The sequence below is a fragment of the Globicephala melas genome, chromosome 9, assembly GCF_963455315.2.
Source record: "Globicephala melas chromosome 9, mGloMel1.2, whole genome shotgun sequence".
Taxonomy (NCBI): domain Eukaryota; kingdom Metazoa; phylum Chordata; class Mammalia; order Artiodactyla; family Delphinidae; genus Globicephala; species Globicephala melas.
This window is the reverse complement of record NC_083322.1, coordinates 90,157,151-90,180,568: the sequence shown is the minus strand read 5'-3', so window position 1 is coordinate 90,180,568 and position 23,418 is coordinate 90,157,151. Positions and strand designations below refer to the sequence as shown.

The following is a 23,418-nucleotide window of genomic DNA, read 5'->3' as shown; positions in this document are numbered from 1 at the left end:
TCTGTGAGGGGCCAGGTGCATTTTTAGGGCTACAACAGTAGACAAAGCAGATGACGGTCTCCGTCCTTCTGGAACTTAAATTCTAGTGCGGGGAGACGGGCTATAAGCCATACGCATGACAGGTAAAGTACATTGTCTGTTAGAAGGTGATAGGTAACACTAAAAAGAAAAAGTAGAGGAGGTGAGGGAGGCTGGGTGTGGGGGGCCTCTGAGTGGCACGTCTGCAGCATTACACCCTGTTGTTAATTGCCTGTTTGCTGCCTGATTCTCCAGTTAGATCCCAAGCTCAGGGCAGGGAACCGGGTCCACCTGACACCTTGCCCAGGACCTAGTTCATCACAGTTAGGTGCTGTCACAGTATAAGGTGTCTGACTGTGTATGTACTGCAATAGATGCAACCCGTGTTAACATCCTTACAAGCTTCCATAATGCACTTTCTGAGATACGTGTGTATCTATGATTAACAATTAGGGATTAACTTAAATGTTAGGAAAAGTCATGCAAACTCTGTAAAACATTTTTTGGTTTATGCTTGCCTCATGAAACCCTTCACTGGACAACTCTAATCTCACCTCTACACCCACTCCAGAGAAATGAGGGTCTGGCAGGTACAATTGGAGTTTTAATACATGTGTCTTTTTTTTTTTTTTTTTACAGTTATTTGCTTTTACTCAAAGATCTTTTTAGAGAAAAAAAAAACATTCAAGTGAAGTTCACAGAACTAGTTATTAGTAGATACATTTATCTCACTAATTTGGAAAGTGGCTACTTTGTGATGGAATGATCTAGATGTCTCTCCGCCTTTCTCCAGCCTTTCAAAGACTTCCACAGAGTGAGAGAGTTTCCCAGGGTCTGAATGGAGACCTTTATTTTTCCAATGTGCTCCCAGAGGATACCCGGGAAGACTACATCTGTTACGCACGATTTAATCACACGCAAACCATACAGCAGAAGCAACCTATTTCTGTGAAGGTGATTTCAGGTAAGAGTTCAGTTTCCAGAAACTCTCTTGCCATGATGTTTACAAATGTGTGCAAATGTATGAATTATTAAATCCTACTAGCTTTGAAGTAAACAGGTTCACTGATCAGGAAAGTACCTGTGAATAGTCGCTAAAGTGTTGGCATATGTATCAATATTATAAGGAGCTTGCCTACCTTAAATACTGTATTTTACAGTTTTTGCTGTCATACCATTACTGTTGCCATGGTAACTTCCCGAATCTACTTAGTGTTCTGAGCATTTGTGAGTGCTTTATGCTCCATGATGCCTTTAATTGGGAGTCCTGCTGCTTCGGTTATATATTCACATATTACTGGTTGGGGGGTGGCTGAGTGAATTAATGAAATAGTTCTATACAATGTAAAGCACTGTTTTTACTTGGTAGGGATGGTACTCGGTCAGCATAGGTATATATGTTTGCTTTTGTTGCCCAATACTTTTTTTTACAATCCCCTGCCCCCTACTTTTTGCATTCTTCATAATATTCTGTTTATTTCAGTGGATGAATTGAATGACACTATAGCTGCTAATTTGAGTGACACTGAGTTTTATGGTGGTGAGTTATGGTGATTGTAACTGATATGTCTCCTTCATTGTAGAATTTAGTTCACTAACTTCACCTCCATGGCTGTTTAACCTTATTTCTTTATGAAATTCCTAGTTCCATGTTTAATACCACTAAAATCAATGTATGTTTCATATGAAGTTTAGCTCTGAGCTTTCAAACATGTCACTAAAACGTGTTCCATGTTGTATGTATAATAATGAAAGTTACTATAACTGTTTTCATGTAAAGAACCATTCCACGAGATTTGGAAAAAAAATCTTTCGTGTATGTTCAGAATTACATTTTTCATATTTTGTCTGGCTCATAAGCTTTTCTCATGAATTAAATAAGAGTTGGCAAGGTGCGTTAACTTGCTAAAATACTAACGTCAAAGTCTTAGTAAACTTTCTGCAATTAATATTAAGTGGATTTTGATAGTAAATCATCGTATTTCCATCTGTTTTCACATGACCTTATCAACGTCATATAATTAGCAATAGTATTTCTCTTAGTTTTGTTTAAAATCGAGTGACTGTCTTCAGTGGAAGTAATCTTTTTAAAAATAGAGGATTTAACTTCATTCTTTTAAAAAGAAAAGAATTTGATTTCCTTAACGGAAATATGGCTCTCAGGTATAGAGTCTATACCTGAAAATTATGGGTTCTGGATATGGGGTCCTCTTAATTATCTATAAGGCAGAATTTCTGCTGTATTAATTTTTTACCTTTGAGATATGAAGTAAAAAACATTAAGGTACTATCAATGACCAGAGTAAACAGATCACAACTCCTGCCTTATTTTATTTTATTTTATTTTATCTTACCTTATTTTATTTTATGTTAAAATCCTCCTGAAAAATATGGGTCTCAAAATCATTCCCAAAGTGATTTCAGAGCAGTAAAATCTAAGGAAAACTCTAATTTATCTCCAGTAATACCTTCTCTGGTGTTCAGTCTTTTCTTCTGAGAAATGAGAAGAATTCATATGTTACCTTTTCAGTTTTTATGAGCATCAAGTAGATAATACATTAAAGTGTTGAACACTGTAAAGGGCTCTTAGAACCTCAAGACGGTATGATTTCGACTTTAAGTTTTTCTGAGAGGCCATCAGGAGATAAGGCCACATTGAGGCAAGGACTACATAAAACATGAAGGTAGTCTGTAGGTATCTTCCTGAGATTTCTGACTTGAGCCCTTTTTTTACGTTTTTGTCGAGGAAACCCATTTCAATTGCTTTAAGTCCACCCTTAATTTATGACACACAATTTGCCATACCTCTGCAGTCACTTTCTAGTTGTGTTTTGTTTTGTTTTCCATAAACTTTGCAGTTTTGATATGTTAGATGTCCATCACGATTTATCTTCACGATTGGTCAATGGAATTGACTATAATGTTGTCCCTAGGGTAAAGCAAAATACCCCTTCCATCACCTTATCTTCCAGACAGCTCATTTTCCATTTGACGTGCACACTCATCTTAAGAGATGGATAGTTTGATAACATGATTTTCCTCTCTATGTCTACATTTTGAAAATTTGCCAACTCACCAGAAATTCATAGGACCCTAACCCAAATTAGGGAAATGTACAAGAGGAAAAAAGTTCTTATTATTAGTGCTTGTGGTGCAACCAGAATACTTTCTGCTTCCGGCTGAGTGAGTGATGGCTATTTGCAAGGCAAAGAGTGTGTCTGTTTACCAGATTTCCCAATCAAATGCTAAATGGATTTGCAAAGGGATTAGGTTCTTAGACAGTGAACGGGGCTTCTAGAAATCCGTGTTCATAACTCTGAATGCATATTGATTTTCTCATTTGCAGCTAAATCACATAGAGAGAGGCCACCAACATTTTTAACTCCAGAAGGCAATGCAAGCCGCAAAGAGGAATTACGAGGAAATGTCCTTTCACTTGAGTGCATTGCAGAAGGGCTGTGAGTTAACTCTGTCTGTCTTGATGTCCACTTCTTACGTAAACATAGTAGATTGGTAGAGAGGCGTTAATATCATAACAAGAGTCATTGTTTTATGTTGATTCCATTAAGCATCAAGAAAAATGTGATAATTCCTTCCAAAACAGGCCATATAAATTTCATGTTATTAAAATATTTTGTTAATAGTGTTCCTTTTGAGATAAGTATCAGTAATCACCTTCTGACTGCTCTGATTATGTAATTCAGGTTATTATTTTGCTACTGTTGTCTAACAAAGCATCTCAAAAATTAGTGCCTTAAAACCCATAGCTGTTTATCACTGATCGTTTGTCTGCAGGTCTGCAGGGCAGCTGTGCTGTAACAGGCTAGATCTGACTGATTTCAGTTGACCCTGTTTGTGCATCTGCTGGGCGGCTCGGCTCTGGGTTCACAGCTCTGGGTCTGCTGGCTATGAGCAGGGCAACGGAGCTCTTGACCATGAGTTTCTCACATCCCTCTAGCAATCTCGCCCTGGCTTGTTCTCCTAACAGCAGAGGCAAACATGGCCTCACAGGACCTAACCTACCTGGCACACTGTCCCAACCCCTGCTTCCTAGTGACCAGTCACCAGCCCAGCTTCTTTGCAGATGTCTCATCTGTGCAGACCTCAAAACTGACGCCACCCCCAGAACACATGTGCCCTTGACAGGAGTCCCATATTAGGAAAATGTTTAAGGCAAGCTTCTCTATGTAGTTCCCTCTTATGCCGGACACAGAGCAAGTACTACTGATAAGGCACATTTGCTGAAAACATTGATTGGAATCTCGGAAACATGTTGTGATCACGTGTTAGGATCTGTGCTGTCTTTGGCCTGGTGACTCCAAGTCCACATTCCTTCCTAGAATCCCAGAATTGGCCTCCAGGAATAATTTTACCTCCGGAGGCGCATGGAGGCTTCTGCTGGCCGTGTCGGGAAATCACACTACTCACAATTCAGTTCCTCAAATATATCTGTTCAATTATTTTTATTCGACAAAACAAATGAAAAAAATCCTACAATCCATTAATTCCACTTGCATTTCTAATGATAAATACATTGTGATCTTCCTGAGGGCGTGGACCATTCTGTTTTTTATCTTTATCTTCCCAACACACAACTCGGTGCTTGGTCTATAATTTAGTCTCAGTAAATGTATTGAATGGATTTTTATTTTACCCTCATGAAAACCTTCTCAAGTCACCAGATCAAAACAAGCATCATTCTGCGCTTTAAGGCAACAGAGAAACCTGAGGCCCAAAAGGGTCAGGGATCCAAGATCAGAAAGCAATTTAGGGATAAGGCTGGGATTTTGAAGCAGACCTTTTAACTCTAAGCCTATGTCTGGCTTTTCATCTGCCTCTATAGTTCATGATTTAATAAGAAACATAGGTGAGAAATGGTATGAGTAACACATGAGTTGGGCCTGCTTCTGTCAATTGGTATTTTAAAATATCACTAATAATGAAACTAAAGTAAGAGCACGATTCCTCTAATCCCTTCATCAGATAGCCTGTTATAAGATAGGGAGGTGCTTCCATTTGAAATGGAAATGTGTGAAAAGTTCATGGCACAAATATGTATATCAGCTCTTTCTCTGGCATTTTTAGCTCTAGCTGATAAAAAAAGGATAACTCGGTGTCATTAATTTCATGGTCATTCTTTTGATTGACATAGTCCCTTCATGCAGAATTTTCCAAGAGTGCCTCTAGTCTCTGCATGCAGAATTTTCCAAGAGTGCCTCACCGATCAGAACTTTGAAGAAAATAATTAGGTCCCTTCAGTCAAGTAAGTCTTGCTGCCATTCTCACCAGATCCCTGAAGTCCAAGTTCACAGTGTGCCGTAAATTAGGACAGTTCTGCTTGTGTGAAAATGGTAACTTACAGACTGAAGTGTAAGGTTTTGAGCATGACGCAGGAAAGTGTGGTGCTAGGTAAAATCTCTGATCTTTATGTTTGTGACAAGCTCGCATGAAAATCACCCTCAAAAGCAGCTAGGTGAACTTCTTTTCTTGTAATGTTATTGTTTATTCATCTTATCAGGCCTACCCCAATTATTTACTGGATAAAAGAAGATGGAACACTCCCCATCAACCGGACATTTTATAGGAACTTTAAGAAAACTCTGCAGATTGTTCAGGTTACAGAAGCAGACTCTGGGAATTACCAGTGTATAGCCAAAAATGCACTAGGAGCCATCCATCATGTCATTTCTGTCACAGTTAAAGGTATATCATTGTCTAAAATACATGGCTCTTGCCTCCATTGAGAATCCCTGAGTCTTCAATCAAATGCCTTTGATTATATTCGATAATAATGTAATTTATATCAACATACATGGCACCTTGAATCTCTTCTCGTTGCTATTTATAGTGCATCTAAATCAGGTTAAAAATTCACTCCCTCGGATCTTCCTTGTAGAGGATTCCAATTAATAAGTGTAGAAAGAATGAAGGAAATAGGAAATCACAGTTAGAATCCCACAGTTATAACTGCTGTAGGCAAGAGCTAGTGATGAATGCTAAAATTACGGGACGGAACTTTAAGGAGAAACAGGATATTTGCATAGCCTCAAAGTGTTTCCTCTCCCCTCACCCCCCAAAAATTAATTACTGAGGCAGGTTTAATATATGTCCACAAATTCTTTGCTCCTCGTGCCTTAAGGAGATGGAGCTTAACTGTCCTCCCCTTGAGTGAGGGCTGGACTTGCTTGCTTCTAACGAATAGAACATGGAAAGCAGGAAAATCATAACTTTACAGTGGAGAAACCTGGCAGACATCACTCTAACCAAGTGATCAAGGTTAATATAACCACTCATAAGCCATGTCAGTATCATGTACTCCCAGATATGATGGACGTCTACAACAGCGGTTACCAGTGGGGAGAGGCAGTAAAGGGGTAGAGGGTTAAGAGGTACAAACTATGATGTTTAAAATAAGCTACAAGGATCTATTGTACAACACGGGAGATATAGCCAATATTTGATAATAACTGTAAATGGAGTATAACCTTTTTTTAATAAAAAGAAGTCATTATGATGATACTGATGGCGGTGGTTGGTTGGTGATTATAATCTAAAAATTCAGGAGTTCTTCACTCAGAAATCACCAAATTTGACCTTAGATGGAAGAGCTTTTGTTCACTTAAAACCTTCCCATTGATCTGTAGGAGAATTCAGTAGTCACTGGTAGAAACATTCTCTAGGAATGAGTGCATGTTGAAAATGTTTCACAAAATATTTTAGTTACAGATAAGAAGTAGAGAACATACCTTAGGAGAAATACAAAGATTAATCAATTTAGTAAGCTTGATTTATCCCTGAAAGAATTCAGTTGACTAGTTCTCCTTTGTAAGTCTGGAAGGATGTTCAAGGAAGAAACTCTTCATGAGAAAAAGAGAGATGATGGAGAACTTATAGTGTTGGGCTGGTAATTAACATTGATATGTAACCCTTATGACTAACACTGACATATATTCACTTTTCTCCATTTCTGTCCTGAGAATGATGAAAAGAGGATGTTCCTTATTACAAAAAATAACCAAAAAGCTCTTGATTATTTAGAGAAAAAAAAAAAAGATGTTCTACAAAATAACTGACTAGTTGTCTTTAAAAGTCTCGGGTTCATGAAAAACAAGGAAAGAGCAAGAAACTTCCAGATCGGAGGAAACTAAGTAAGAAGATGTGACAATTAAACGCAATGTGGTGTCCAGGACAGGGTCCTGAGACAGAAATAAGACATTAGGGGAAAAATTGGGGAACTCCTCATACAGTGTGTAGTTGAGCTGATGGTATCCAATGTTAATTTCTTGTTTTGGTATCTGTTCCGTGGTTTTGTAAGAGAAAGCTGATGAAGGGCTTCTAAGAACACGCTATACTAACTTGGCAGCTTTCCAAAACTGCAAAGCTTTAAAAACTGCTTCCCAATTTTATAATTGTATGTATTCTACAGGGCTCAGATTTATAATTGCATGTATTCTACAGGGCTCAGATTTTAAATTCACGTTTCTTAGCCCTATCTGTACCTGTAAATTCCTCTACACCGTTAGAGAAATCTGTTACCTCTTCGATGTCTGATTAACGTAATGTAAAACAAGATGACGATATTTGAATCAAAAGGCTCTAGAAATAATACATAGATGTCACTGAGTCTTCTTCAACATTCTTCTGAAAATCTGAAGTGTTCTTTGAAGCATAAATCGATTCACTCTAAAAAAACTGAAACTAACAAATGTTTTGCAAAATACTTCTTTTTATTAAGATAGTTCAGTTTGCTAGAATAACTTATTTGATTCAATTTTTTGTGGGTTTTTTTTCCTTTCCTCACAAAGCGGCTCCGTACTGGATCATAGCACCTCAAAATCTTGTGCTGTCCCCAGGAGAGGATGGAACCCTGATCTGCAGAGCTAATGGCAACCCCAAACCCAGAATTAGCTGGTTATTGAATGGAGTCCCCATAGAAAGTAAGTTTCCTTGAGTGGCTTCAATTGCAGTATATTTTCGGAGCGTAGTGACATCTCCACAGGGTACAAATGGTGATAAAATAACTTGGCTTAAGGGAGGAAGCCATATATAAGTTAAACAGAGGCACGAAATTACCTTTAGATTTTAATTTTACTGCCTTTAGATATAATTTATTATGACGCATCGTTTAAGCTATTTTTTTTTCTTTTTTGGCTGCGTTGGGTCTTCATTGCTGCGCGCAGCCTTTCTCTAGTTGTGGCAAGTGGCGGCTTCTCTTTGTTACGAGGCACGGGCTCTAGGCATGTGGGCTTCAGTAGTTGTGGCACGTGGGCTAAGTAGTTGTGGCACACAGGCTTAGTTGCTCTGTGGCATGTGGGATCTTCCCGGACCAGGGCTCAAACCCGTGTCCCCTGCATTGGCAGGCGGATTCTTAACTACTGCGCCACCAGTGAAGTCCCATTTATGCTATTAACATAACGGTATGTGCTGGTTGGAACTTGGCAATATTTCCTCTGTTTTTTACATGGATCATAGGAAGAATGACAGGGTGAGAAATAAACATCACTGAAAAGTTCAGATTATCTTCTTTGTTCAAAATGTCAAGTGATTTGTGGAAACATCGCAGGAGTCGGAGGGGATGGGTGGGGAGGCTAGGAATAGAGACAGTGGATATGACAAGAATAAGAAATACAACTGTCTTAATGTAAAGAGGTTTTCATTCCTAAGTAGAGCCCAGATGTTCCCACGTTCTCCAGTCTTGAAAGGTCACCATCCCATTTAATACCCAAAGAAGAACACATCCTCTGACCCCAGTCCTCTGCCGGGTGCTCCATCTTTGACCAGTTTTCCCTCCCTCCGTATTGCTGAGATCATCCTTGAGCGATACCTATATGGTCCTAGCTGCCAAGTGTCACCTCTTCTGCCACCTTCCCTGGACCACTCCAGCTGTCTCTCAGCCAGCTTGTCCAGGCTGCCCCCCTGCTGCCAGGAACAGTTCCCCAAAGTGTGACCACAGGCTTTCCATCAATCTTCTAAATCACAACAAAGACCAGTTTTACAAAACTTGGTTAAAGGCTTGAGCATAATATAAGGGAATTATAGCAAAGAAAACTTAAAATGGATAATGCGTCTTCCTGCTCCCGGATTCCTAGGCCCATGGCCATTCACAGGGAGCCTACTGCCTTTCCTTTTTCTTGGCCCCGCTTACCACCAGCTGCTACTAAGAGGTGAATTTTTGGACATTTTCCCCTTCTTGAAGTTCAGACCTTCTCTTAGACCCAGAGAGAGAGAGAGAGAGAGAGAGAGAAAACCGGTTTCTGTTTCAAACCGAGCCTCAGGTTCACTCTCCCAGTCAGTAGCATAATAATCTGCAAAGATATTCTTTACCCCCAATAAAGAGAACCTTTAGGATTATGACGCAGAGCAGCTTAGCTCCACATTTTGCCTCCAAGCCAGAATCAAAAATTGGTTCCACTTTTACATACCCACAAGGTCCATTAAACTGGCTTTCCTGCAAGTCTTCACCCTAAGATGGACCTGAAAGCTGCTGGCAGATTTTAAATGAGACACGTCCCTTCTTCTCACCATCAAGGTCTTACCACTGCAGGTCTAGAGGGGGTGAGAGACCCGGTTCCATGAGTGTTTATTAGGAGTCTGTGTCACACAACACAGTCCTTATCGGATCCTCAGAAACAGACAGCCTGTGTTTACCGTAAAAGGAAATGTGTTCCTGGGAGAACACCGACACTAAGGAGGCCAGCAAATCGGGTTTGGATATTTCCATTCCCAATTTTAACTAGGATGAGGATCACGAAAAACTGCAGAGAGTATTTTGGGACTGTGCATTGGGAAGCTGTTGCCACTCTTAGAGACAAATAGGTGAAAACTGAGAAAAAGTGGAAGAAAGCCCAGAACTGAAAAATAAGTTTTTTGGTAGAGTATCTGATTTTCTTAGGAATGTGTTCAGGATGGCAATAAAGGCTGGAGCGTGCTCAGCACGTTGGCGCTGTGTTTTGCATCTCAGAGGCTCTGTGCCAATTTATGGAAGGGTAAATGCGCCCCTGAGGTCAGGGAAACTGACAGGTGGGAGGGGACATCCATCATTTCTGAGCAGGAAAGCCAGGGAGCCAGGGAACGTTGGAAAGATAAATCCTCAAGCTCCGCAGCCAGCATGCAATCGTAAGCAGGGGAAAATGGAGATGTAGGTGGGTCAGTGACACAAGGACGAGGGGAGATAAAATAAGGAAGCTGATCTTTCCTCCTGATTGGCTCAGCTTGTGAGCCTTCCAAACCGGGCACAGGTGGTGCCTCTCAGGGAACCCTGTAACTGCAGCTGTAATGAGTTTTGAACTTCTAGGTGTAAAATAAGATTCAAGGGTGTAATGTTCAGCACAGGTACTATAGCCAGTATTTTATAACTTTATATGGAATATCAAATCACGATGTTCTACACCTGAAACTAATATCATATTGTAAGTCAACTAGACTTTAAAAAGTCAGCTTTGAAATTATACTCATAGACACTCCCCTTTAAGTGAAATATCGGCGGGGAGGATCAAAAGTGAAAAGCCTACATTTTGGGGACGGGGGGTGCAGGACAGCGGTCCCTGGAGACAAGTGGAAGCTGTCTGCTGTAACCGCGAATCATCTGATTGGGTCCAGAACAAAATCTTTCAAATCAGGTTCCAAATCAGTTCATTTCTTCCATCCCCAAAGTATGTGTTAAGTCCACGCTGGAAGGAAAACAGGACGCTCAGCAGAGTAGGATCAGAGTTCCACGGTGCCTACAGATCCAGGGCCCCTTGGCCTCTGGCGTGCCTCACAGCAGTCATTCTGGTGGACGAGCAACAAGAGAAACACCGTGCAGCCTGGCAGCAAAGCCAGGGGCCCTGGCCGCCAGGCTGCCCCACAGTGCTGGGAGCAGGTGCTGTGTATTTATACCGAGGTGATGAGAAGTGTCCCTGGAAGGTGTCTTTCTCCACATCTGGTAGCCAAGCTAAAAGTGCATGGATTACTGTTCGGAATCTCAGAACTGAAAGGTGACATTGGGCTTGAGGCGCCTGGGGGGGACCCTCACATCTGTCTGCACGATGGTACTGCAGGGCCACCGCTGTTACCCATCCCCACCCTCAGCCACTATAGTCCACCTACAACTTCTGCTGAATGACTTCTTGGCTAGCCACTGTCTTTTTTTTTTTATTTTTAATGAAAAATTTTTGTAATGTTTAATATAAAAAAGTTTTAAATTGTATTCAAGTATAGTTGATTTACCATGTTGTGGTAATTTCTTTTTTTTTTAATATTTTTTACTTTTGGGTGCGCTGGGTCTTCGTTGCTGCGCGCGGGCTTTCTCTAGTTGCGGCGAGCGGGGGCTACTCTCCGTTGCGGTGCGCAGGCTTCTCATTGCGGCGGCTTCTCTTGTTGTGGAGCACTGGCTCTAGGCATGTGGGCTTCAGTAGCTGTGGTGCGTGGGCTCAGTAGTTGTGGCTCGTGGGCTCTAGAGTGCAGGCTCAATAGTTGTGGTGCATGGGCTTAGTTGCTCCGCGGCATGTGGGATCTTCTTGGACCAGGGCTTGAACCCATGTCCCCTGCGTTGGCAGGTGGATTCTTAACCACTGCGCCACCAGGGAAGTCTCTTTGTTGTGTTAATTTCTGTTGTACAGCAAAGTGATTCAGTTGTACATATACATTCTTTTTCATATTCTTTTCCATTATGGTTTATCATAGGATGTTGAATATAGTTCCCTTTGTTATACAGCAGGACCCTGTTGTCTATCCATTCACTATATAATAGTTTGCATCTGCTAATCACAAACTCCCAATCCCTCCCTCCCCCACACCTCCGTCTCCCTTGGCAACCACAAGTCTGTTTTCTATGTCTGTGAGTCTGTTTCATAGATAAGTTCATTTGTAGATACTAAGTCTTAAACAGCTACGTTCCAAGTGAACGCTACCTGTCCCACCCTGTGTGTACCTCTCTTGATCCAGGAAAAGGAGTAAATGAAGAAGAAAACTGTCCCCTAGTAGGTAGAATTCGAAGAGCCTCGTGCTTCTCCCCTGTCCACCCTGCCCATGAATTCGGATGCCTCTGAACAGAACTGCCTTTGAGGTTTGGGTACCATTCTGGAAACAAGAGACTGGGGCTGAGTTTGCAGCCCACAGATGCATTCAGCAATGACAGGGCAAGGAGGAAGGGTGGCAGAGAGGCAGGGGTAGCAGGAAAGAGCAAAATTTATAGTGGCACAGGATTGGCATGGTGAGGATTCAAGGGGAGACTAGAGTAGACCCCAGAAGTTAGCTGGGAGCACAGGCTGGCTTGCTGACACCCTCTACTTAAGCGGCTGCAGAAACCTTGGGTGGACCAGTTGCCAAGGGGCAGGAACAGGGAATAGCTGTGCTTCTGCAGTATCATCGTGCAGCATCCCCACCAGGTGCCTGACATTGCCGCCAGCTTCAACACAACAGAGACATTATCAGGGCACCACAGTACCAGATACACAGCCTCCCCGCTCCTGACTTGTGGGCAATCACCTAAGGACATTGCCACTCTCTCCTCCCACCTCTGCGGGCTCTGGCTGCCAAGAGCGCATGAGGACTGTAAAAGGAGAAGCTAGATCAGGAGGGGGAGGGGTCAGACTTGGGTTCTGTTAGCAAAATGCAGTGGTTTTTTTCAATATGTATTTTATTTATTTATTTTGGCTGTGCTGGGTCTTAGTTGCAGCATGCGGGATCTTTTTTTTTTTTTTAAATCTTCATTAATTATATTCACACCAAACCTCCAAATTCCTTGCATGTGGTAGCACATTCTCAGATCTTCACAATTCAGTTTTTTTTTTAGTAGTTGATGGTTCTTATTTATTTATTAACATCTTTATTGGAGTATAATTGCTTTACCATGGTGTGTTAGTTTCTGCTTTATAACAAAGTGAATCAGTTATACATATACACATATTCTCATATCTCTTCCCTCCTGCGTCTCCCTCCCTCCCACCCTCCCTATCCCACCCCTCTGGGTGGTCACAAACCACCGAGCTGATCTCCCTGTGCTATGCGGCTGCTTCCCACTAGCCATCCACTTTACGCTTGGTAGTGTGTGTATGTCCGTGCCACTCTCTCACCTCGTCACAGCCTCCTCCTCCCCCTCCCCATATCCTCAAGTCCATGCTCTAGTAGGTCTGTGTCTTTAGTTATGGCACGCATGCGAGGTCTAGTTCCCTGAACAGGGATCGAACCCCGGCCCCCTGCATTGGGAGTGCAGAGTCTACCCACTGGACCACCAGGGAACTGCCAGCAAAATACAGTGTTACTGATTTGTGACTGTGCATTTCAGACCTGGCACCTACTGTTTTACACAGCCGGAAGAATTCATTCAAAAAGAGCCTGGGACCTAATCTCAGTATCTTCCAAAGCTCTGTCCCTCCAGGACTGGCCAGGTTACTTTTAACTTTCCTTGAAGCAAAAAACAGACTTATTAAATACGGAATTTGTCCAAAACCACCTATTTTTTTTTTTTTTTTTTTTTTGCAGTACGTGGGCCTCTCACTGTTGTGGCCTCTCCCGTTGCGGAGCACAGGCTCCGGACGCACAGGCTCACCGGCCGTGGCTCACGGGCCCAGCCACTCCGCGGCACGTGGGATCTTCCCGGACCAGGGCAGGAACCCGCTCCACAACAAGAGAAGCCACCGCAGTGAGAAGCCCGCGCTGCAATGAAGAGTAGCCCCCGCTCACCGCAACTAGAGAAAGCCTGTGCACAGCAACCAAGACCCGATGTAGCCAAAAATAAATTAATTAATTAATAATATTTTTTTAAAGGAAAGGGCTCAGTGACATCGCTTATAGGGGATAGAATGCCTAGATGGAGAAGAAAAGTCTTCTCTTCCCCCAGAGATTTGGAGGCTGCACCATTTAGCAGAAATAAGGCAGATACACTCAGATGCCTCGCAAGCAAAGAATAACACTGGAAAGAGTTGATAGCAAAACAAAACAAAAAAATGCAACCGTGGGCTACATAAAAGCTCTTTTAAATGGTGTATATTGTGCTTGATGAATCCCTTCTAGGGGAAGATCGTCCTACTGGCTTTGTGAACTGAACTAGTCTTCCATGTTCATGGTGAGGTAACTTTTTATTGTGGTTAAAAAAAACACATAACAGGTTCTACTGTGTAGCACAGGGAACTATATCCAATCTCCTTGGATAAACGATAATGGAATGTAAAGTAGTTAGCTAGTGGGAAGCAGCCGCATAGCACAGGGAGATTGGCTTGGTGCTTTGTGATGACCTAGAGGGGTGGGATAGGGAGGGTGGGAGGGAGGCTCGAGAGGGAGGGGATATGGGGACATATGTATGCATATGGCTGATTCACTTTGGTGTACAACAGAAACTAACACACACATAAAAACAGATTATTGAAAAAAGAATGTATATATGTGTAAAACTGAGTCACTTTGCTGTACAGTAGAGACTGGCACAACAGTGTAAATCAGCTATACTTCAATTTAAAAAAAATCATGCATAACAGAAAATTTACCATCTTAACCATTTTTAAGCATATCGTTCAGTAGTGTTACAGTACATTCACACTATTTTGAAATAGATCTCCAGAACTTTCTCATCTTGCAAAACTAGAACTCTATACCCATTAAACACATGGTGATATAATTTTTTTGTTTGTTTGTTTTGTTTTGTTTTTGTTTTCTTTGTGGTACGCGGGCCTCTCACTGCTGTGGCCTCTCCCATTGCGGAGCACAGGCTCCGGACACGCAGGCCCAGCGGCCATGGCTCACGGGCCCAGACGCTCTGTGGCATGTGAGATCTTCCCAGACCGGGGCACGAACCCACGTCCCCTGCATCGGCAGGCGGACTCTCAACCACTGCGCCACCAGGGAAGCCCTGGTGATGTAATTTTGAAGAGCTTAGTATTCAAGAAATTTGGAGGGACTCCTGGCCCTCCACTGCCTGCTGGTTCCACAGAGGTACAGTCAGAATGGACATGGCGTGGGCACTGGGAGTCCCCTGAGGAGGCCCAGCACTGAGTGCTCAACTGCTGGGTCCAAATGTGCTAAGAATAACTGACAGAGAAAGGGATTCCCGAAATGCTGCTCTGTGCCAGCACGCCTTGCTGAGATAGCGGAAAGACATTGCTGAGACTATGTGTCAGAAAGGCCCCCGATGGTCCTAGACTTGGGATGTGGGACAAGGAACACGGGCTGCCCTGAGGGATGCTACATTCTCAGGGTACCTGGCTGCCGGCTGCAGCACTAGTCCACTTCCTAGGCTAGTGTGGCGTGTCAGTCCTCAGCTGTCATTTACTGAGGAAATCTATTCTCTGTCAAAGGAATTGCAACTTGTATTTTTCTTCTGGTTAGAAAGAACATGTTCCTTAAGGCCATTTTGAAATCATTAGAGTCATAAACAGCGGATGTGAGCTAAAATGCCAACTCAAAGCATCTTGGCTCACCTATCACTAGTTGAACTAGTTGGAGCATCTAAGATGATTTCCTAAATTAGCTACTGATTGTGGTCAGAGTGTCAGACATACAACTACATACAGAACTGTGTGATAGTAAATTTGTGTGATTTTAAGCCAGTAAGTTTGGAGTAACTTGTTCAACATCAGTAGAAGCTAATGCAGTATAAGTAGGCGTGATACTTTGAATATGTGTGATAAAACAAGGATAAATAACTATAGTTTGATTTATTTTTATTATTTATTTTCATTAATAAACCACAGACGAACCCGCTATTTGAAGCTTTTTAAAGTGATAAAGGAGTCTAAAGGCAGTGATAAATATGTCTTAGGTGCCCATCCTTTTCCTGCCATCAAAGAGGAAAAATGGGGACTTCTCTGGCAGTCCACTGCTTAAGACTTCGCCAATGCAGGGAATGTGGGTTCGATCCCTGGTTGGGGGAGCTAAGATCCCACATGCCTTGTGGCTGAAAAACCAAGACATTAAAAAAAAAAAAAAAGCAATATTGTAACAAATTCAATAAAGACTTTAAAAATAGTCCACATCAAAAAAATCTTTAAAAAAAAAAAGGAAAAAGCATGTTTAGAATGAAAGTAAAGGCTATTAAGTGGTTCAGGGTGCAAGAGCAGTTTAAAAGGAATGGTGCTGTTATTTATTTTTTTAATTTACTTTATTGAAGTATAGTTGATTTACCATGTTGCGTTAACTTCTGTACAGCAAAGTGATTCAGTTTTACATATATACATTCTTTTTCATATTCTTTTCCATTATGATTTATCACAGGATACTGAATATATGGGTGCTGTTATTTAGATTTGAGTTTGATCAGCATGCCGAGACAGACACCCACTACCCCTTTCAGTGTACTTTTTTTTTTAAATTTATTTTTGGCTGCGTTGGATCTTCATTGCTGCACGCAGGCTTTCTCTAGTTGCAGTGAGCAGGGGCTACTCTTTGTTGTGGTGCGCGGGCTTCTCATTGCGGTGGCCTCTCCTGTTGCTGAGCGCGGGCTCTAGGCGCATGGGCTTCGGTAGTTGTGGCTTGCGGGCTCTAGAGCGCAGGCTCAGTAGTTGTGGCGCACGGGCTTAGTCGCTCCGCAGCATGTGGGATCTTCCTGGAACGGGGCTCGAACCCGTGTCCCCGCATTGGCAGGCGGATTCCCAACCATGGCGCCACCAGGGAAGTCCTTAGTTTACTTTTAAAGCCATGTAATGTCACAGCCTAAGATTTAGTGTTCACAAAAAGGAAAATATTGTCCAATAGCACAGCACTTCCAAATTGTTGGGCATGCCTTGGACTGAATTCTCATATATTATATTACCAACCTGTTCCATTCTGCTTCAGTAAGGATCAGTCCTGGTCTTCACATTTTTTTAAGTATTTGAGAGATTTAGCTGAAACTGCTGCCTTTAAGGGAAATCTCACATAATTTATTTCTACTTCAGCCTCAGGAATTGTCAAAACAAGAAAATACATACTTTCACATTTGATTATTAGCCCTATACTTGCTTACATATTTATTTATCAATCTGTTTCAATAAGAGACTCTTAAAAGACACAGGTTTGGATGATCTAAAGGATTTCTCGATTTTTGGAGTAGATTTTGCTGTCTCCTCTTGATAATTTGCCTTCTCAAAAATAACCATAATTTCTTCGTGAACAAGGTAATGTTTTTCTGAATTTGTATTGCAGTTTACACCTAACGTGTTGCTTTTTTTCCCTGAGGCTCTCAAAATAATATTGAAAAGAATCAATCCATTTAAAACTAAATGGTTATCAAGCATATACCCATGATGATAAGTGATAACTAAATTATAGGAAGGAAAACTGTGGTTTCTATTGGGTTCTTGGTCTTCTCTTTCTTACTGCATATACCTAGATCAGTCTTCCACTTCCTGTAAATTAGAGTTCAAGCTTTACATCTTTTAAGCAAAGAGGAATGAATATATACTTTTTATTTTTACACCCAAACAGTTGCCCCTGATGACCCCAGCAGAAAAATAGATGGCGATACCATTATTTTTTCAAACGTTCAAGAAAGATCAAGTGCGGTGTATCAGTGTAATGCCTCTAACGAATATGGATATTTACTGGCAAACGCATTTGTAAATGTCCTGGGTAAGCTCTCCCTTTATTAAAGACATGACAAATTAAATTAATGACCACTGTTGTTTTTCATTCATTCAGCAGAAATATATTAAGCATCTACTAGGCAGTGGCACAGAACTTGGAGCTGTAAGGGATATACAGAGATGGATAAGATACAGACCTTGCCCTAAAGGAAATTACAGTCTGGCCTTAACTTTCTTTCATAACATGGTTTTGACAATGGCAAATTCCTCATTGTAGAGGTAATCAAAGAGGCTGCTCTGTTCATAGACGGTTACATTGTGTCCAACCCCTCAAAAGGAAAACAGCATAGGTCTGCTGTTCCTAACTGAATGTGATTGCTTGTTCCATCCTTAGAAACTGACAAGTTGAATGACAATTTCATGATTCTGATTTTTGAAAGTGAGTCATTAATCGTAATGTTTGGCCGTGACCTAAGTCACGATGTACATTTATTTATCAATTCATAACAATATGTTTAGAAAACGGTGACATAAACATATTCTGAAAGGGTTGGGTTTATGTGAACATTGTATTTCTCATATGGGACAAAACTACTAAAATACCAAATTTGTTAAGAATTTATGTGAGAATTGTTTTCATGATGCCGGGGAATTATCTTTCACCTCTGTAAGTGGAGTAGGTTCCCTTTCAAACAAAATTAGGGTCAGGAAGCCAACCAATATGTGGTATTTTTTCCTTCGTGCTTGAAATGAAGGTCAGTAAATCACAGGAAGAGCTGAGCCGTTAAGACGTTGATGGAGGGACAGGAAGCAGTTTTGATTCTGGTGCTGTTTTGAGTCATCAGCACTCTGCTTTTTTTCTGCCGGCTTGGATGTTCGCCACCACGCCCCCACACCCACCTCGGTTATTACCCCAAGGTTCTGATGGGCCGATCGTCCAACAAAAATGTATTTGGCCATTATTTTTTGTGCCAGACACTGTGCTGGTTTATGGGGAGGAAACAATAAAAAGTCCCATTCCCTGCCTGCAAGGAACTCACAGTGTAGTTGGAGAGATAGATAAAGAAATCAGTTATTAAAATACTGTGCTAAGGGGAGAGATACATTGGCTGTGCCTTAACATGAATTGTCATGGCCTGAAAAAAAATACAATAAAATACAGGTGGGCCTAAGTGTTTATTTTATTTTAATATTTACTTTACCTTTCCAAAACGTTTTTAGCTGAGCCACCACGAATCCTTACGTCTGCAGACACACTCTATCAAGTCATTGCAAACAGGCCGGCTTTACTAGACTGTGCCTTCTTTGGGTCTCCTCTGCCTACCATCGAGTGGTAAGTAGTGGCCGTACCTGTTTGTCATATTTACATTTGCCAAAGCCTTCAAATTTCTCAATATGTGGGGTTTTAGTCAGAGAACAGACAGGGAAAAGGCAAGGCAGAAGCCATCATCCTATTAATTATTAAATGTGTTCACAAATATTTATTAACGACTCACTCTGTGGTAAATACTGTCACATGGATGACCTCTTTGGCAGCACGCTTTGTCCATCCCAGAGGGATATGTGAATGTTTTTGAAAAAAATTAAAGCGGCTGTATTTTGCAGTGCTACGGACATCACCCGGGACATCATGAATGGTGTCTAGAGGGACGGGTTGGGGGACATTCCTTGATAATAAAATATCATTTGGGGCGGACGCAGGGTCCATAAGCTTAAAAAACAGAATTGCTATTACCAGTGTTCCTCTCCCACTGAGTGTCCTGACTTGGATCCAGCCAAGCGCCCCTGTATCCTTTCACTCCCTCTTCCGACCATCCCTTTTCACGTACCACTCGTGGTACAAGTCCTGCCACCCTCCCAGCTTGCTTTAGCATGAGCTGAAAGAGACAAGGCCAGGGGAGACAGCAGCTCAGAAAGAATGAGTGAAAGAAAATTGGAACATTCATTTATGGGTTGTCTATCAGGTGCCAGACACTATGTGGGGCTCCACTTCCTGGTGTGAGATCAAAGCCAGGTGTAGGATGAAAGCCCAAACACGGATGCTCGTGCAGAAAATTTCCTAGCAAAGGAGACGGATTAACGCTTAGTTTCACACGGCTTTTCATCCATCCTCACTTCTCCCGTCTGACACTAACCTGGAAGCTCAATGTGGACATACTTTACATGCATGCTTTCTTTTTCTCCTTCCCTGAATATTTTCCTATTTATACTCCCAGAAATACAACCCTTGTAACCCTGAAGTCAAAATCTCTTTAGAATTGTAACGTGTAGATGGAGTTACAAAGACATCACAGTAGGGGGGAAAGGTCAAAAAGAGCAGTCTTCACTGTGTCTATTTTATTACTTATTAGAGATAAAATAGGTTAATAATGTGTTTATTAAGTTATGAATCTCTTATAATGAAAATTACAAATTAAGTGTTTTGTATTGTCATCCTAATTCTTCAAGCACCATTTATCGCTGAATTCTCCAGTTTGACATCTGTCTTTGCATTAACCCCTCTGATTTACAGGCATGCAATATGCTTGTGCAGCTTCCAGACGTCTCTGACCTTATACTGTAGTGCAGATTGTGTGGTGTGTTGGACCTTGAACAGGGCATTTCATGTCTGACTTCAAATTGTAATATTTTTATTCCTGTTTGTGATCATTTTCATAATGAAGGTTTAAAGGCGCTAAAGGGAGTGCCCTTCGTGAAGATATCTATGTTTTACATGAAAATGGAACTTTGGAAATTCCTGTGGCCCAGAAGGACAGTACGGGAACTTATACATGTGTTGCAAGGAATAAGTTAGGAATGGCGAAGAATGACATTCACTTAGAGATCAAAGGTGAGGCAGAGGTGACAAACATTTTTTCAGTATTATGAGACTTTGAGCAAATTCTCCAGCTTTTTTTTAAAAAAAATTTACTTTATTGAAGTATAGTTGATTTACATTGTTGTGTTAATTTCTGCTGTACAGCAAAGTGACTCAGTTATACATATATGCATTCTTTTTCATATTCTTTTCCATTATGGTTTATCACAGGTTATAGAGTATAGTTCCCTGTTCTGTGCAGTAGGACCTTGTTGTTTATCCATTCTATATGTAACAGTTTGCATCTGATAACCCCAAACTCCCAATCCTTCCCTCCCCCACCCTCCTTCCCCCTTGGCAACCACAAGTCTGTTCTCTATGTCTTGATTCTGTTAAATTCTCCAGCTTTGGCAATGGATAACGGTAACTTTCCATTTCAGATCCAACGAGGATCATTAAACAGCCTGAATATGCAGTTGTGCAAAGAGGGAGCACGGTGTCCTTTGAATGCATAGTGAAGCACGATCACACTTTAATCCCCACCGTCATGTGGCTAAAGGACCACAGGGAGCTGCCCAGTGACGGAAGGTATTTGAAGACAATTTCTTTCCTTTCTCTTCCTTCTCTCTTTAAGCTGCTCTTGAACGAAAGGTTTATTGTACAGTAACTTGATGGTTATGTTTTTAAAGTTTCTGAAGTCTGCTCTCTCTCCAAAGGAGATATACGTTTTCTCTTCGTGCTATAGAATATTTGGACCTAAAAAGGTATCAAGTTATAGAAATAAGACCCTGACAGTGTTTGTCTGTCTTTGTGTTGGTCTCCTGCGTAATTTAGGATGTGAAAAACCTTTCAGGTCTTGAACAACATCCATTGTTTTCTAACTTGTACGGTGCACTCTCAACAGATGTTTTCGTTCCCATTTTACAAATAAGCAGAAATACGATCTCTTTAATCATCAGAGTGAGCCTGAATCTTCGTCAGTATTTTACAGGACACTAGTTTTTATTTGGATGGGGAGTTTTCATTTTACCTAAAGCGAATAGAAGGAGAAGAAAAAAAAGCAGGTAAAGAATTTGAAAGAGCCTGAGCACATTGCATTCCTTTAGCTTGGTATGAAAGAAAGGTCATGCGCATTTTCCAGGTGAGACTCTCGATTTGACAAAGTACACAGAGTCAAAGACGAGAATTTTAGCTGATGCAGAGGGGCACAGGCATCACCCCGACGGGAAGGAGTGTTGTCTGCTGGTTTCTGTGGCTTCTTTCAACTGTGCCCAAATGGTGCCCTGTTGCTTGTAAATGGCCCTTAAAAGAACTATGTGGGAATTTGGGATTAACGATACACACTACTGTATATGAAATAAACAACAGGGGCCTACTGTATAGCACAGGGAACTATATTCAATAGCCAGTAATAACCTATAATGGAAAAGAATCTGAAAAAGAGTATTTTATATATATATATATATATATATATTAAAAAAACTGAATCACTTTGCTGTATACCTGAAACATTGTAAATCAACTATAGTTCAATTTAAAAAAAACAATAATTAATGTCAAATTATTTTAAAATACACACTTTGTTAGAAATTGAACCAGATGAGTGGTAGCAGCAGAAGCCTAGGAAAGCCCTCTGTTCAGGGTAACTGGAGCTGCCCCCAGCTCAGCTCTAGATGCCTCTGGTCTTAAGGAAGCTCCTATAACTCCAGAGGCATGGTTGAAAGCCATCAGACTAAATGACGTGACATCATTTCTAACCCAAGCTTCTCCCTCATTCAAAATGTTTGCCAACTTTACTCATTATCAAAGTGGCATGTATCGTATAGGATTTTAGCTCTAATGTGCTGCAAATCTTTATCATCTTTCCCTTTTACCAAGTTCACAGTTGCTTTCATGCCAGTAAAACCGTCATTCCAGCCGCTTTGAGCATGTGATAATTACAGGTTCACTGTTGACAAGGACCATTTGGTGGTCGCTGATGTCAATGATGATGATGGTGGGACCTACACATGTGTGGCCAACACAACTCTGGACAACGTTTCGGCCAGTGCTGTGCTCCGCGTTGTCGGTAAGAGCTAGAACACATACAGCACAACTGGCTGCCCTGTTTTAGGTTGAAAGGAAAAATTGTCAGTAGTAACTGTTTGCTTGTTACAGTTTTAGCATTTTATAGGTGAGTTAAATACGCACATCTTTCTTCTTTGAAAGATGCCTTTGAGGCAGTAATTTCAGTATAAATGTACTCTGTAGCAACACTGCAATAAACCGGTGGTTAAGCACATTAGTGATATTCTTATGAGAAAACTGGGGGGAAATGATCTACCTTTATTTAAAATCGAAGGGGTTTTCCCCCTATGTTGTTACTGCATGTTTATCGATGCTGTGTCTCACAGCTAAGCATAAGGCTCAGTTTTATAATCTTAATCATGCTCAGTCTTTGTCTTCTTGTGCTATATTATATCTGTCCACTACTAATTTTGATTAAACTCCTTTATATTACTGTCCTTTCTAGCTCCCACTCCAACTCCAGCTCCCATTTACGGTAAACTAATATGAGTCCTTTTCTCTGTTTTCTTTCAAACAATTTCACACGTACAGAAGAAGTCCGTTACTTTCTTTTCTCTATCATGTCATTGTGTTTCTTTAAGGAAAAGGGCTCTGTCAGGTGTTCTGCCGTGTTGTCCATTTACTGCTATAAATCATCTCTTCATTATAATTCGGGAACTTTTCACTGAATATATTGCCACTCGCTTCCAAGTATTTCATGTGTTATTGCAAAGTCATTTCATTCGCTGAAAGTCCCTCTTGGACAGCATTTCCTTGTAAAGCAGCATAGTGCTTTTTCAAAAGCTATCGTCCATATTTTACAGACTGAAAAAGCAATTTCAAATATCATTCCACAACTTAGGTTTTCATTTCAATCGATTAAAAGTTGTTGTGGAGCTTCCCTGGTGGCGCAGTGGTTGAGAGTCCGCCTGCCGATGCAGGGGACGCGGGTTCCTGCCCCGGTCCGGGAAGATCCCACATGCCGCAGAGCGGCTGGGCCCGTGAGCCATGGCCGCTGAGCCTGCGCGTCCGGAGCCTGTGCTCCGCAACGGGAGAGGCCACGACAGTGAGAGGCCTGCG

The 23,418-nt window shown here is 41.4% G+C and overlaps 1 protein-coding gene across 20 annotated transcripts in view; it reads left to right on the top strand.

Moving 5' to 3' along the window:
- The window catches only part of NRCAM (neuronal cell adhesion molecule), a 320,798-nt gene that overhangs the window by 246,066 nt on the left and 51,314 nt on the right, over positions 1-23,418 (top strand). For 9 of the 20 annotated variants that reach the window (XM_060304829.1, XM_060304823.1, XM_060304822.2 and 6 more), the window contains 11 exons: positions 812-982; positions 1,502-1,558; positions 3,365-3,476; positions 5,537-5,721; positions 7,824-7,955; positions 17,398-17,541; positions 18,717-18,828; positions 20,159-20,325; positions 20,733-20,880; positions 22,236-22,360; positions 22,805-22,834. In XM_060304829.1, coding sequence (XP_060160812.1) covers positions 812-982; positions 1,502-1,558; positions 3,365-3,476; positions 5,537-5,721; positions 7,824-7,955; positions 17,398-17,541; positions 18,717-18,828; positions 20,159-20,325; positions 20,733-20,880; positions 22,236-22,360; positions 22,805-22,834 — 1,383 coding nt within the window. The remainder of the gene's footprint in view (positions 1-811; positions 983-1,501; positions 1,559-3,364; positions 3,477-5,536; positions 5,722-7,823; positions 7,956-17,397; positions 17,542-18,716; positions 18,829-20,158; positions 20,326-20,732; positions 20,881-22,235; positions 22,361-22,804; positions 22,835-23,418) is intronic. The other 11 variants (XM_060304827.1, XM_030871144.2, XM_060304833.1 and 8 more) reach the window with 3 other exon arrangements.